Consider the following 15218-nt stretch of genomic DNA (forward strand, 5'->3'; position numbering starts at 1 on the left):
CGAGGTGGAGGCGGGGGGCGGGGCGGGGCGGGAGCCGGTGCGGGAGCCAGTACGGCCTGGGCGTGTCTTTGTGCCGCGGGCGATATTCTCCCCGCTGTGGATGCCTGTCTTCTTGCTGCGGTTCCTCTATTATTATTTTAACGTGTTTAATGGATTTCAGAGAGGAAGGGAGAGGGACAGAGGTGGAAACATCAGTGATGAGAGGAGGCAGCCCCGCACTGGGGATTCGCACAGTGACCTCCCGGTCCATAGGTCGGCACTCGACCACTGAGCCACCCTGGCCGGGCGCTGTGGTTACCCTGTAATTCAGCATCACACTCAAAGCTTGTGCAGAGCCCTAAACGCAATGGTAAGTCCCCAAAATACGGCAAAGGAAGGCCAGCGCCAATCCCTGCCTCGGAACCCAGAAGCGGGAGCCCCACTCCTGGCCCTGAGGGGCCACCGGCTCCTCCGCTCCCTCACTTCCCGCTCCGCAGCCCCCCAAGGCTGGCTCCCACCCCGTCTCTGCACAGGGGGCCTCTGACTTGCCCCACCTGCAGGGCTGAACTCCTCCGTTCTCCCGAGTGCTGTTCCTCCACCCGGCACACCTGCCAGTCAGTGATTCTCTCTCATTGATGTTTCTCTCTCTCCCTCTCCCTTCCTCTCTGAAATCAATAAAAATATATTTTGAAAATTGTATTAACCAAGGTCCTTACTGAAAGGGGGCGGGGGTCCCAGGATGCTCCTGGAACGTCCTTTCTTTTTACTTTAGTTGATGATGGTTGTCCCTGTCACTTCTCGTGATGCCTGTGCCAGCCTCGTCCCTGCCCCGTGTGGTCAGCGTGTTCCTTCTACATAAAACACACGTAGAGGGACGCTTCGTTGTCCCCGGGGCGGGGGCAGGAGAAGGAGGAGCACAGGGCAGCACAGGAACAGACGAGAGGCACCAGGAGAAAGAAATGTGACACCCTGTGTTCAAGTGGGGGAGGGGGTGGAGAGAGAAACAGGGCTGGGAGAGAGTTACAGCGACTTCACACCAGTTCATATGAAAAGGACTTCAGGTGTCGGGGGGCCCGCAGGCTCCGCGGAAGTCACGCTCAGCTGCCAGGAGGGAGACGCCTTTCCTGGTGCCGAAGCGCCGCACCGCTGTGGACCAAGGACACCGTGACACTGTGGCTCTCTCGCGGCCACAGTCCCCGGGAGTCACATGTCAGGAGCACAGGATCGTTGCTGTAAAATCCCCTCGTTCTTCCTTCTGAGTCAGCTTCTCCCGACCAGCGATTCAGAGTCAGGTGCTGGTCACCGGGGCCTCCTCCTACGGCTGTTTCTCACCCAGGTCACGGTCTGCTTATTCTCGGTGAGCGTTAAGAACATTTCCATGAACTTTATCTGTCGATGGCCTACCTGCGCCCCGAAAGGAGGTCACAGTCGGGGAAATACCGGGCCCAGCAGGGAGGAGGAGGCAGGAGAGGAGAGGTTCCCAGATGCCGAGGAAAGACCCCCAGCGAGAGAGTGGGCGGCGCGGCCCAATGCCACCCAAGTCCAGGGAGAGAAGCCGGGCCAGCCCGCCGGCGGTCAGCAGCAGGGGCCACAGAGGGCGCGCAGGAGGCTCCGTGGAGTGGGGGACGGGCAAGGCAGCAGAGGGGCTGCGCTGGCTACTTTTCAACAAGCGGCACTGCCCATGCTGAGGGGTGGCTGCAGGTGTGTGTCCGTGACCCGTTACTCTTTATTTTTTTAATTGATCAGAGAGGAAGGGCCAGGGGGCACCCTTCCCTCAGCAAGTTGATTTCCTGTTTGTCACTGCACACTTTTTAAGGCATGGGTCCTTGGCCTCAAGAAGAGTGTTATATGTACATTTCCTTCGGGCCCAGACTCTCCCATCAAAAAAAGAAAGGAAGGAAGGAGGGAAGGAAGGAAGGAAGGAAAGAAGGAAGGAAGGAAGGAAGGGCCCCGCCAGTTTGGCTCAGTGGTTGAGTGTCAACCTATGAAGCAGGTCATGGTTCGATGCCTGGTCAGGGCACATGCCCCTGTCGCAGGCTCACTCCCCAGTAGGGGGCGTGCAGGAGGCAGGCGATCCATGGTTCTCTCTCATCATTGATGTTTCTGTCTCTCCCTCCCTCCCTCTCCCTTCCTCTAGAACAGTGGTTCCCAACCTTTCCGATGGTCTTAGGCGACCCCTGTGAAAGGGTCGCTCGACCGCCAAAGGGGTCGCGACCCACAGGTTGAGAACCACTGCCTTGGCCACCATCCTCAGGTGAGGAAGCTGCAGTAGCAGGACCGCCGCCTGTCACGCAGGCCTGGTGCTCAGCGCCCGCACGGAGCTGAAAGCACACACACACACACACACACACATTTTTAAACTACTGTTTAATCCGTTTCAAAGACACACACATTAGAAAAGAACATTCACGTGTAAGTTACAAACATGGCTGAGACCCAGCCGGAAGCCAGGAGCAGCTCTGAGGACACAGACCAGAAAGGAGTGGTACCAGAACCGCCACGTTACAGGGCATCCGACCCAGCGGCACACGAGAGCTACGCACGGAGCTGTTGACAAGTAGCACTTCTTTAAAAACATGTTCTGGAATCGTAAAAACAGAAAGCACACAACACCACGCCCCGGGCTCACGCAGGGAAGGCACAGGAGTCCTGCCCCGCCCGGCGGCTGGCGCTGGAGCCTCCTGTCCGGGGAGCAAGCGTCAAGGTCAAGCATGCCAGGCGAAGGTCACGTCGGCTCGTGAAGGCAGGAATGAGGCCGCTCGCCTCCCTCTGTGCCCTGGGGCCGCTCCTGTTCCACCGGAACCGCGTTCACGCTCCTTCCCGTGGCCTGTGTCTGTCCCTCTGGTTCCGAGCCCGGCGCACACCGGTGACGAGTGGGGAAGCCTCGTCCGGGTCACGTCCGTGTCGGATGCTCGATTCCTTTCTCCACGGGACCGAGTCAGGAGCGAATGCACGTCGCTGACAAGTCCGCATGTACAGAACCAGAAACACAGAAAACGGGGACAGAGGCATATTGCAAAGGCCTGGGAGACTCTTTACATGTTTGTCCTCTAACGGGAAGGGACGAAAAGGAACATCAACCCATCAATTTCTCAAAGAAGTGAGCCCAGAACAGAGGGCGGTGGCAGGCCCCGGGGCCCCGGGAGAAGGCGGCCGGCGCCGTTTCCATCCCCAGCACCTCGCTCCGGGAGCCGTGAGTCACCCTGCTGCCGCCGCTCTGTAGCGTTCGGTCTTTCATTACGTGTCCCTGTCTTCCCACAGCAGCCGCATCTGACAAAACACGCCTGCGGGTGGCCGTGCGTCACGGAGTGAGCTGAGCCGTGGTTTTGCCGGGGTCTTCTCACCAGTGTTTATAGAACACGGGCCAGGGGCGTGTTTGGGTTGCTCCTTTGCTGTATAAAAGGCGTATGAACAGAAGACAGTGCTACAGGCGAGACAGACAGTCAGCATAAACAGGTGTCTCAGGCTCTGGGTGAGGAAGGCCGCCCAGCGCATGGCCGAGAGCACCTCAGCTGGTCACTGGGGTCTGCGGGGCGTTAAAACCGACTCAAATCAGCGGCGCTTTAAAGCAGGGGGAAACCTTGTCCAGCAGCCCAGCCGTCACAATGGAGCCGGCTGCCTCCTTCTACGGGAGCCGCGCGGCTTCCTGCCTCGCTGATGGCTGGGCCTTCCCGCAGAGCTGACAGGGAAACTGCTCTCTGCCTCCCCTTCCCTAACGGCGACTGCAGGGAGATTGAGAGCAGGCGCTGCAGACACACGCTGGGGACACTCCCTACAGTCTCAGCTTTCAAATGCACATCCGAGTGGGATTTCTCCTTTCAGAGGCAAACCTTTCCCTTCAGCTCCAGGACCCTGCATTTCGAGGCGAGGCTGCAGAGCAGACCCCCCAGCACCTCCGCTCAGGGTGCAGCCGGCCGGCCGCTGGGCACAGAGGGCTGGGAAGACCCCATTTCACAGTGACACTGAGGATGCTGCACCTACGCTAAGTGCGATGTCTTCCCCTTCGGACGGGCGCGTCGCGGCTGCAGAAACTCCACAACACACTGGTTTACACCTAACGCTCCGGACAAGGCCCTGGCAGCGGCAGGCACCGCTCGGAAGCAAGTATTCCCTCAGGTGATGGTTTTCTCCCGATTAAAACGTGGAACTCTCAGAACCAATGAACGAATCCTTTTGAACGGTTTGTGATAAAGAAACACACAACAACGTATAAATACCCAGAGTTGTTCACGAATATTCAAAATTTTAAATAGGAAAAATGTATGTCCTACGTGCAAGCCAGCCCTCGAATTAAAGTATAGATTCTGCAATTATTTTAATGGCAAAAACTCTAATTTCTCCGTCGTTTAAAATAAGGTAGAACCCAAATTACGTGTTTTAAATCTCTTTGAACCAAATGATATTTGAGAGGCTGCAGAGCGGTACACCCCGTGAGGTGGGGAATGCGCATAAAATGGTCTCAGCATCTCTCTTCAACAGCACGGAGAGAAACAAACACACGAAAGGCAGAGACAGCGAAAGGGAACGCGCTCTTCGGAGAGACTGTCCCATCTGCAGGCTCCCGGTGGGCCGGCTCGGTGAAGACAGCGTGCGTCCTGGCTGAACGGGCGGAGCGGCTTCCCTCCGCTGCCCCTGGCGGCCTCTGAAGAGCCAGGCCTCCCAGCACCATAACCCAAGGGCATGGCCAGGAGAGCCCGCCCCCGCCCGGGGCTGACGGATCTGCTCAGGCCGCCATTCTGACACACACACTGGCCGCAGCTCCAGGACCGAGCCCCGGAAGGCCCAGGTCTCCCCAAGGCCCTCGGGGCTTCAGTGGGAGCCACCTTCACCCCCAGAACCACCCTTCTCACTGCAGATTCTTCTCAAAACCAGAATCTGGGGGAACCCGTACGTGACTGCCGCAGGCGGCGGGGATCAGTCACAACGCTTTCCACCCCGCAGCGTGGTGGCGGCCAGGGGGTGGCCGTGCGGGTGGGGAACCACAGACACCTCTACCGTGCGGGACATTTTAGGAGTGAAAGGAATTTCCCCAGCTACCCCACGTTCCGATGAAAATGCTTCTGTTAAACACCGAGAGGAAGCCGCTCGTAAAGCAGAGACATCAAGTGAAGATGACTGGCTGTCCAAGAAAATGAGAGAGAGAGAATGACTTCTGCTCTTCTTTCCCTGAGTAATCGCCAACCAAAAGTACAAATACAGCTCTGAGGGGTCACCTCTGGAGTGGTCTCGTGTCAACGGGAGGTGGAGAGAGTGTGAATGTGCACTGAATCCGAGCCTGTGATTGCTAAGGAAGCCGGCCCCGCGCAGCGCAGGGCTCCCACGCCCGCGGCGGGTCCCTGCACACTCCCCGTGGCCACTGCGCCTTACAGACCACAGGCGGTCCCTCCTGGGTTAGGGTCACCTGGAGAATCCGAATTCTTTCTCCGTGGTTCTTCTGGATTACATATTTGAGATGATAATTCCTCCAAAATTAACTCCGATCAATTTAATGGGAAAAGAATAAAATAAATGCATGGCTCCGAAATGAGAGGAACGCTGCCCACTAAGCCATTTCACACCAAAGAACAACTGGAGGGCCTTGGGGCGCGGAGATCAGTCTGTTTATCCCCAACGGGCTGGGAACATCCAGCGACCACCGTGCTGCCCGGGGGTGGCGCTATGATTACACTCAGAGCAGGAGTAACAGGGCTCCAGGCTCAGCCGAGAATAAAACAGCCCGGCAACAGGAACACACGGTGATTGTCTGGGAAGGGCCGGGCAGGCTGAACAAAAGGAGTTTTATTCTCGGGCATGCCTACGCTTGTCCCTTAAACTCCAGACTTGTTTACTTTTTCTTCCTCGAGGCCAGGTTCCCGGCAGCATTCCTTAGACCACGGAGAGAGTTGGGGGCAGTGACGTCCCGTGATGATTCTCATCTCTCCTCTCACGTTGCACAGCCGGCTCGATGCCACGCAGGGGAAACGGAGAGAAGTTACTCCGCCACCTACGCTTTCCTGGGAGGCGACAGCGCGGGGCTGACCTCATCAGGGGGGAAAATTTACCTCCAGGAAAATGAACAGATTTCACACAAACACTCGGGTATTCCCGAAGTTCTGCAAAGACACAGCGGTATGTTTGCTGGTTAAGACCTCAAAGGTCCCAGGTGCATTGCTCTCCCCGTCTTCTTTCACTGAAATACTATGTCGCTGAAGCCACATGGTTGTTCCGTTCTTAGCGTCATTTGAAAAGTTACTAATGACAAAAATAAAAGAGGCCCGCCGTAGATAACTTGCATTTCATTAAATAATTTAAGGCAAAAAGAAAATAAATTCCACAAGAGATTGGTCAGAGGTGCCGTGCGAAGGCCCCGCCTGCCTGCCTGGCACCCAGCCCTGTGTGGGGTCCACGGCCGGCCGAGGCCCTGAGCCAGGCTGACACCCCCCCCCCCTTTCGAAGCACAAGGCTGGGATTCGGGGAGAGACTCGGGGCCCAGGAGCTAAAAGCACACCTTTCCACTTACAAAATGGAAAACTCATTAACAAGCATTTCAGCAACATTTTAACATGAGAAGTTAGGGATTTGGAAAAGACTTTATATTATTCTCTAAAATGTGGCTCAGACCCAGTGGCATTCAGTTTTCATTTCCCTAAAACTCTCCCAAATATGAGTTAAACAGTCGCAGAGGCGGGAGTGAATGGCCAGAGAGTAGCCTCACTCAGTGATCTCTCTTTCCAACCCTTGGAGCAATCCACCACTATTATTTCCATCATCCTTTTATAGCCCTACTAGAGCAGGGGTGGGCACAATGGGTTCTTAAACTGGACCGGAGGCCGGAACAAAAGCATGGATGGAGTGTTTGTGTGAACTAATATCAATTCAAAGTAAACATCATTACATAAAAGGGTACGGTCTTTTTTTTTTTTTTTTTAGTTTTATTCATTTGCCCACGGCTGTCCTAGAGGCTCAGCACAGTGTAGGGTCCCCCAGCCTAGCCTGCCATCAGGGCCATGTCCGCTGCCCGCATCACAGCGTTGCGGCCACGGGCCTTCTATAATATAGATAGAATTTATGCTTGGTAAATTTCTTCTAAGAGTCCAACGCACTAAAAGTGATTAAATGTTTACGTATCGCAGAAGCTTGGATGGGTAAGGAAAACACTTCTGCTGAGCACCTGGAACCTGCCACCGCCCGGCTCCAGCCCCGGCTCCAGCCCTGGCTCCAGCCCCGCCGGCCGCACAGTGCGGTCTTCTCTCACGCCTGCCTTCCCCCGTCATCTCCTCTCTCTTTTGCCAGAAGATAAGCTTAAACTATTGCATTGCCAGTCTTTAATTATGTCTAAGAAATTCCTCCTTGAAGGGCTCCCTGACTGACACGAGGTAATGAAACTCTCCAGGGAAACGAGCTTCCTATAGTTTGGCATCCGAGCTGCTCACAAAGTCACTATGCACTGTAGTCACTGGAGATGCGCTAAGAAAACCCTTCAAATACTGAGGCGTTTATTGCATTTTTAAAATAGCCACAATCTTAAATATCCTGTTTCCAATTTCCCCAGAATTCCTTCACAGCTCATTTCACATCGAATATTGGAATCGAGTTCTCACAATGTTACAGTTGAAAAGACCATTTAGGAACGACATTTGAGGAAGGAGAGGGTTTAAGGCAAGACATTCATTTGGAAAAGCTAATTTCCCTCCATCGGTCAGATGGACACCGTTATTTCCCCACCTCGCCACTGCCCCAGGGTGCACAGCGTACATTCAGCAACAGGGCACCGGCGGACCCTGCAGCCAGACGCCAAGGTCCTGAGTGCCCACTGAGACCACGGAATACTGTCTATAAGGCATGGCCCACGGGAACATGGCGAGGGAGGGGGAGTATCACTCCGTTTCCCATCGAGTACACAGGGACTTCCCTATCAGCAACTGTCCAATTCTCCCCCCGCCCCCCCGCACCCCCAACTTACTCTCTTTTCCAACGAACCCCACCCCCTGGAGTAGGTGCTAAGATCGGTGGCTGTTAACATACAGAACACAGCCCTCGGTTCCCGTCACTCCGTTCCCGATGGGTGTCTGGCAGCTTGTGCTGGACCCTGATTGCACACATTGTTTGTTGTTGTGGGAAAACTATTCTGTCCCCAGGAATTCTCGTCAAACTTTTTGGATCGCGACAGCCGCCTGTGTTCGTGTGGATCCTGTCCTCTCTGGGTCTTTTTCACGGGCAAGAACAACAATACTAAGAGGCCGGCAATGTGAAGGCAGTAAGACCAGGAGCTGAAAGAAAAGGGGAAGCAGTGATGAAACATGTGATCATGAACCATCTGTCATAACTGCACATTTGTCCAAACGCCACCTGCCCTCCGCGTGTGTTTACTGACCACGCTGCCCTCTTACCCTCCCCGCCCCCACCCTGAGTGACACCCCGCAGCGCGTGCGGGGTATTTATAAAGCTCCACAGAACACCACGCGGGCTGTAAGCGTGAGCCTAGCCACCCTGTTACATTCCCTTGTGAGGGTCGGAGGCCATGGCTAAATACACCCAGGAACCTCAGGCCCACAGGACCCAGTGCTCAGGGGGCAGAGGAAGCAGGGCCAGTGCAGACGGCTGCTGCTCGGCCTCTCCCGTTTGTTACTGTCCCCAGTTGAGCCGCGTGCATCCTAATGACGTGAGTAATAGACACGCAACATGGACGTTACTGTCACAAAATAAAGAAATGCCACGTGATCAAAACTATTAGAAACCTTCCTCCCCGAGTGAAATATAAGCCAAAATGGGGCCTAACCTCCTCCCTACAGCTATAAGGTCAAGGGATTGTGAACCAAAAAACTAGGCGAAATTTCAAACAGCTCCATCCCATTCAAAAATATGCAACAAGTGGTTACGATGGAACTTTAGCAGCAGGAGTTTCTTAATGTTTCCTGTACAGTTTTCATCACATCCAATTCAACCATTTTTGGCCCGGATTCTGTGCTGTCATTCTAAATGCCAAGATCATGGAGAATTTATGAAAGAATAAAGGTTTTGATCTCAAAGATATCACTAATGGAGAGGGTGGGGGAAGGTGAGGAGTTAGAGAAATAAAACATGAAATTTAAGACAGTAATTTCTACATTACGGCGATGACCAAGGGCCGATGAAACATGACAGACAGAGTGAAACCAAAGCAGGTGAGTGGAATAGGACTAATTTATGTTATTTTGATGAAAGGAAACAAGAGAAGGAAGGATTCCTTGCAAAGAACAGCGACACTTTCTGGTTCGCCCTTTGAGAGCCCGGAGGTTACCCGGCTGGTCGTTCTCCAATCAGACCCCCGTCTGAGGGCTGAGTGGGGAAACGCTCTACCAAGCATCCGGAGACCATGTGCTCTTAGGCTAAAGTCACTGACAGTGCACTTAGCCGCAGGAAATGAGGCGACGGTGCCATTTTCCCGTGGTGTCCAAGAGCGAGGCGCCGTCTTTCACACGCGGAGCCACCCCCAGGGCCAGGCTGCCGAGCAGCACCCACCTGTAGAACGCGAAGGACGGCTTGATGGAGAGCAGCACGAACGGCACCACCGTGTAACTCACGGCCACCTGGGTGGCTGCCCAGGTGACGACGTCGTACAGTAGTTTCCGCTGCGGGGACTTGAGGAAGTAATGTCGGAAGTTATTCCTCATCTGAAATAGAGGAGCGAGAGGATGGCTTCGCTTTTAACTGCTCTTCGGAGTGCACTGCCTCCCTCTACAGCTGCTCCGGGAGGTGGGTGCCCGCGCTCACACGCCGGCGGGTCTAGGGTGGCACACGAGGAAAACACGGGGACGGGTAGGGAAGCTCACGGCAGATGTGTGAGTCTGGGCAAAGGGCATAATACAGGAGTTCTTTGCAACGTTTCTGTAGGTTTTAGTTGTATTAAAGCGTAATAAAATTTTTAAGTTAAAAATAACATTGCCCAGCCCAGCCGGTGTGGCTCGGGGGTTGAGCGTCGACCTATGAACCAGGAGGTCATGGTTCAATTCCCAGTCAGGGCACATGCCGGGTTGTGGGCTCGGTCCTCAGTAGGGGGTGTGCAGGAGACAGCCGATCCATGATTCTCTCTCATCATTGATGTTTCTCTCTCTCTCTACCTCTGAAACCAATAAAAATATATTTGAAACACACACACACACACACACACACACACACACACACAACCATTGCCTAGAGCTCTTTAAGTCATCTTTGGTAGACGACAGCATATAAATGAAGTGGAATCTATTTTCCATCTTTTCATCGTGTCACACTGTCACCATGGTAACCCTGACCCGAGACAGCCTCTTCTTGCCCCTCGGCCTGTGTGCAGGACACAGAGCCTTCTGGTGAGAATGACGGCTCGCACACTGTTTGTTTGCTAACGGAGCTGGAATTGCTTCTCTAAAAGGCAGCTTCTGCCCTGGCCGGCACTCGCTTGGCCGGCGGCTCGCTTAATCGGAGCGACGTCCTATATACCCAACAGTTTCAAGTTCGATTCCCAGTGGATGCAGGAGGCCACCAAATAATGTTTCTCTTTCACAGCGATGTTTCTAAAATCACATCAATGTTTCTCTCTCTTTCTCTCTGTCTTCCTTTCTCTCTCAAATAAAAAAACATACCCTTGGGTGAGGATTAAACAAAATCCCATGGGAAACAAAGCAATTTTCTAAGAGCCACTGTTTTAATGGTTTTAGCTTCTAGGACATTTCAGGTTTGAAGTGTGAAACCTTAAACATCCTTTTTTCTTTCACGTTCCCGCTCCTCCCATCGGCTGTCACAGGCGTCAGCACGGGAACGGCGTCTGCCTGGGAATGGCTGGCGAGAAATCAGGCCCATCCGCACCCCACTCTCCAGCCCGACCAGGCTCCTGGGTGGCTCCCGGGAACCTGGCTAAAAGGAGCCCACCATCTGGCCTTACTGAACGTTCCCGGCTCCTTCAGAAAGTTCTGTAACGACCATGCCCACTGGTGGGTGCCTCCTGTGTGCCGGCTTCTCAGCCGCACCAGGCGGAGCCCCGGGAGCCCCCGGCCATCCGCCCGCCCGCTGCTGGGCCGGCCCCAGGGCTGCAGTGGGCAGGGAAGGAACCCTGGCACTTACGGCTCGCGCCGCCAGCGTCATCAGCACCCCGGTCAGGAAGGTCAGGTAGTAGCCGGGGTACACCCCGTGCCAGATGGCGGACAGCACGAACGTCTGGACGGTGGGGTTCCAGGTGGTCCGTTCGTAACACACCCTAGGGACCCGCAGAGAGGTTAGCCTTGTCAAGCCCACAGCAGCCGTTCTTGTGTTCCCTGAGGGGGTCCAGGGGGCCCGGGAAACAACCACGTGTCACCTCAGGCCACGGCGTGGTCATCTGTGACCTCGGGGACATGACGGCTGTTAAGTGTCAGGTTTAGGGAGAGAAATGCAATTGCATCTCTTGCTGGTCCAGCTGAACTCAGAGCCCTTCCTGGTGTCTGGGAGGAAGGACAGTCGCACAGGAAACTGCAGCCCCGATCAGAGACAGGGTACTTGGTGTGTTTGTCCTTCTCGTGAGCAGCGCCAGACCTTCCTCTTGAGCCGGGAGAGCTAGTCTTCCTGGGAGTGGGCAGTGCTTCGTCTAGAACAGTGGTTCTCAACCTCTGGCCCTTTAAATACAGTTCCTCATGAACAACCATAAAATTATTCTCGTTGCTACTTCATAACTGTCATGTTGCTACTGTTATGAATCGTCATGTAAATATCTGATATGCAGGATGGTCTTAGGCGACCCCTGTGAAAGGGTCGTTCGACCGCCAAAGGGGCTGCGACCCACAGGTTGAGAACCGCTGCTCTAGACGTTTCTTTTAACAGCCTGGAGAACTCAACTCGCATGAAAACAAGACGCACCTAAGGCAGCAAGCTCAACACTAAACAGAAGTAGCAGCAGATCCGCTGGCGACCTGCGCGGCCCCGGGAGACAGCAAGGCAGGCGGGAGCGGTGACGATACAGGGGGCGCCTCGGGGAGAGGGACACGCGGCCCGTCCGAAAGTCAAGGCGCGGATGCTGAGGCGGCACCGGCGGCTCATCAGGGAAGTCCAGCGCAGGGCGCTGTCCCCCGGGGTGTCTGAGCATCCTCCTGACATCACCTTCCGGGACTGTCCCTCCACCTGGGCTGCCCGGCCTCCCCGTCCGCCTGACGACCTCCTGCTGGTCATCAAGGTCAGCGCGAGCCCTGCCTCCTGCTCTGGGCCTCTCCGCCCTGGTCCCTGCCCTTCTCTCCTTCTCGCTGCCGGGAGCAGCAGGTGTAGACGGCGTTGCGGTGTCTCTAACAAGACGGTGAGCCCTGCCCCAGTGGTTAGAGCATCAGCCCACGAACTGAAGGGTCACGGGTTCGATTCCGGCCAAGGGCATGTACCTGGGTTTCACGTTCAATCCCTGGACCCCGGTGGGGTGAGTGGGAGAGTCAACCAACCAATTGATGTGTCTCTCTCTCTTCTCTCTTCCCTTCCCTTCCCTTCCACTCTCTCTAAAATCAATGGAGCCCAGTTGGCGTGGCTCATAGCCTGACCTATGATCACAGAGGTCAGGGTTCGATTCCCGGTCAGGGCACAGGCCCAGGTTTCGGGTTTGATCCCCAGTGTGGGACGTGCAGGAGGCAGCCGATCCATAATTCTTTCTCATCATTCATGTTTCTCTCTCTCTCCCTCTCCCTTCCTCTCTGAAATCAATAATAAAAAGATATTCTCTTTAAAAAAAAATCAGTGGGAAAAAAAATATCCTCCAGTGAGGCTTAACCAAAAAACAAACCAACAAAACGACCGTGAGGCCTGCAGGGCTGCGTCCTGGGCCCGACGTGGGAGACCCGGGCTGGTGCTGGGAAGTCCAGGGCGCACGCACGGCGCCTGTAAGTCACGTGTTCCGTTTGGCCAACGCCCAGTGAATGAGTAGGAGGACCGGGCCTGGCCTTGGCAGGGCCTTCACGGGCGGAGGGGCGGTCAGGGCCAGCCGCCTCCTGGCCTGGCCCCACAGGGGTAGCAGCGTTTCGGGTGTCACCCGCCGCGTGCCCCTCGCACGCCGTTCTCTAACCTGGGCCCGGCTCAGCGAAGCCCGACCTCGCGGGGCTGAGGGCAGCTCGGAAGGAACGTACCTTTTGAGCCACAGCGCCGTCTGGATGTTCCAGTTGTCGAGAAACATCTTGAAGCTGGTGGACCTCTGAAAAACAGAGCGACGTTTCTCTGGGCCCAACGGAAGGAGGACGTTCGGAAGGCGGGTAGCAAGCCCTCCTTGTGCTAAAGATAAGGGGGGCCTGGCAGGGACGCGCGCACTCTTCTGACTCAGTGACGGGGGTTCAGGGAGCGCGTGTGGCGTGGGGCACCCCCTCCCCAGCTCAGCGGGCTCTCACCCTCTTCTCCTGCCTGTGAGCATTCGGGGGGGGGTCCGGGGGAAGGGGTCAGGTATTATCCCCAAGAAAGTCCCGATGCTTAAGCAAAGGGCTCGGGCTCTCTCCCGATGGACGTGCTCTAAGCCCCCGGCTGCGCTCCCTGGCGCCGCGCCCTGCAGCCACCCTGCCCGGCTCCTCGGAACGCTGGCCCCGCCGGGCACCCCGCAGGAGTGGGCTGCCACCATCCGCCCGCCTCCAGCCCCTCGCAGAGCTTCTCCCAGGAGCTTCCCTCACGTCGGAGGGAGCCTTGGTCCTGGCTCAATGAGAGAAGGTGTATTATTATTAAAAATCCTCCACCACGCCCTGGACGGTGTGGCTCAGTGGACAGAGCATCAGCCTGGGGACTGACAGCCCCCGGGTTCGATTCCGGTCAAGGGCACATGCCCGGGTTGCGGGTTCAACCCCCAGTAGGGGCCGCGCAGGAAGCAGTCAATGAATGCGTCTGTCTCATCATGGATGTTTCTATCTCTCTCTCCCTTTCCCTTCCTTTCTGAAGTCAATAAAAAAATATATTTTTTTTTAAAAAAACCCTTCGACCCCACTCGTGGGCATCACCTCATAACTCTATGAAAGCAAACTATGGTTCTGGGAGTGTCACATGCAGCTGACGTCTCCGTGAGGTACCAACCTCTATTTGCTGAATCCTCAAGTTGGAGATCAGGTCCCAGCGAGCTTCCCCGTGTCTGTCGTAGCCTCTGAACCCGAAGCCAGCAGCGTTGTTAATGGCGTCGGCTGCGGTGAATAAGCAGGGGGGTGGGGTATGAAGAACCTGTGTCCCCCACCCCCGCCGCGTCCCCCAGAAGGGCCTGCCATCGGACTTGTCAGCTCTCATTCTCAACCAGGAAAGGCAGGGCCATTCCCATTTCCGTCTAACACGAAGGGCCTTGGTCCCGTTTTAGGGTCTCCGAACCGTTTCTGGGGCACATCCGCACGGTGTGGGTATGAGCCATAGGGCTCCTGTCTTCTACATAGCAGCCCTCCTTGTTCTCACGGGCTTCCCCTCTATGCCCTCCAGGGGGCACTCCCCCGGCTGCGTAGGGTGTAAGACACACGTCCGCACACTGACAGGGAAGCCCGTCCACATGCTACTCACCTAACGTCCATGCAAAATAGTATTTGGGTCTGGCAGCCAAGAGAGAGACATACAGATAGAGGACCTTTGTCGGCCACGAGGCTGTCGCTTGAAAATGCGCGTCGATGTTGTACTCCACGGGGAATGCGTTCGAGACGGTCAGGTGGACCAGTAAGGACAGCCCACAGACCACCAGCTTCTGCACCACGGCCGCCTGCATGGAGAGACGGGCATCATCGCTGACCCACCCTTCCGTGGGGCGTCACCCCCTAACCCACCCCCTCTGAGGGGTGTCACGCCCTAACCCCCCTCACTGTCTCCTACGCAGTGAGGCCTGAGAGGCTGAGAGGCCGCCTGGAGACACCTAATGGTCCATGGGAGAGGCCTGGACGCACCGATGTCCAGTCTGACACTCAACCCAGTTCGATCCAGAATTTCTCAGCAAAAAAGGCACTAACAGAAAGTATGGAGACTGAAGCCCCTTTTTGGTCTAAAATACAATGAGCTGCACAGTGGGCCACGATTCTCCACGCTCGCTCTGTCTACAATAACTTGGGTGAAGGGGGAGGAGACCCTTTGCTCTAAGCCCCACGTTCTGAGAAACACACGCACCCCCTTTTACTGTCACAGACTTTCTGAGCAACCTTCTTCTCCTGGGACTTTCATTTTATTTTTAAATATATTTTTATTGGTTTCAGAGAGGAAGAGAGAGGGAGAGAGAAACATCAATGATGAGAGAACCATGGATCGGCTGCCTCCTGCATGCCCCCCACTTGGGAAGGAGCCTGAAACCGGGCCTGTGC

General features: G+C 55.5%; 1 protein-coding gene across 1 annotated transcript in view; it reads right to left on the reverse strand.

The window, feature by feature from the left end:
* Positions 1-7437: 7437 nt before the first annotated feature.
* MBOAT2 (membrane bound O-acyltransferase domain containing 2) overlaps positions 7438-15218 on the reverse strand; it is a 57311-nt gene continuing 49530 nt past the window's right edge. The window contains exons 8-13 of the mRNA XM_015564938.1: positions 14437-14629; positions 13972-14075; positions 13050-13114; positions 11041-11173; positions 9460-9611; positions 7438-8228 (exon numbers count right to left, since the gene is read on the reverse strand). Of these exons, the coding sequence (XP_015420424.1) occupies positions 8006-8228; positions 9460-9611; positions 11041-11173; positions 13050-13114; positions 13972-14075; positions 14437-14629 (870 nt within the window). The 3' untranslated portion in view covers positions 7438-8005. The remainder of the gene's footprint in view (positions 8229-9459; positions 9612-11040; positions 11174-13049; positions 13115-13971; positions 14076-14436; positions 14630-15218) is intronic.

Source organism: Myotis davidii, unplaced genomic scaffold, assembly GCF_000327345.1.
Source record: "Myotis davidii unplaced genomic scaffold, ASM32734v1 scaffold61, whole genome shotgun sequence".
NCBI lineage: Eukaryota > Metazoa > Chordata > Mammalia > Chiroptera > Vespertilionidae > Myotis > Myotis davidii.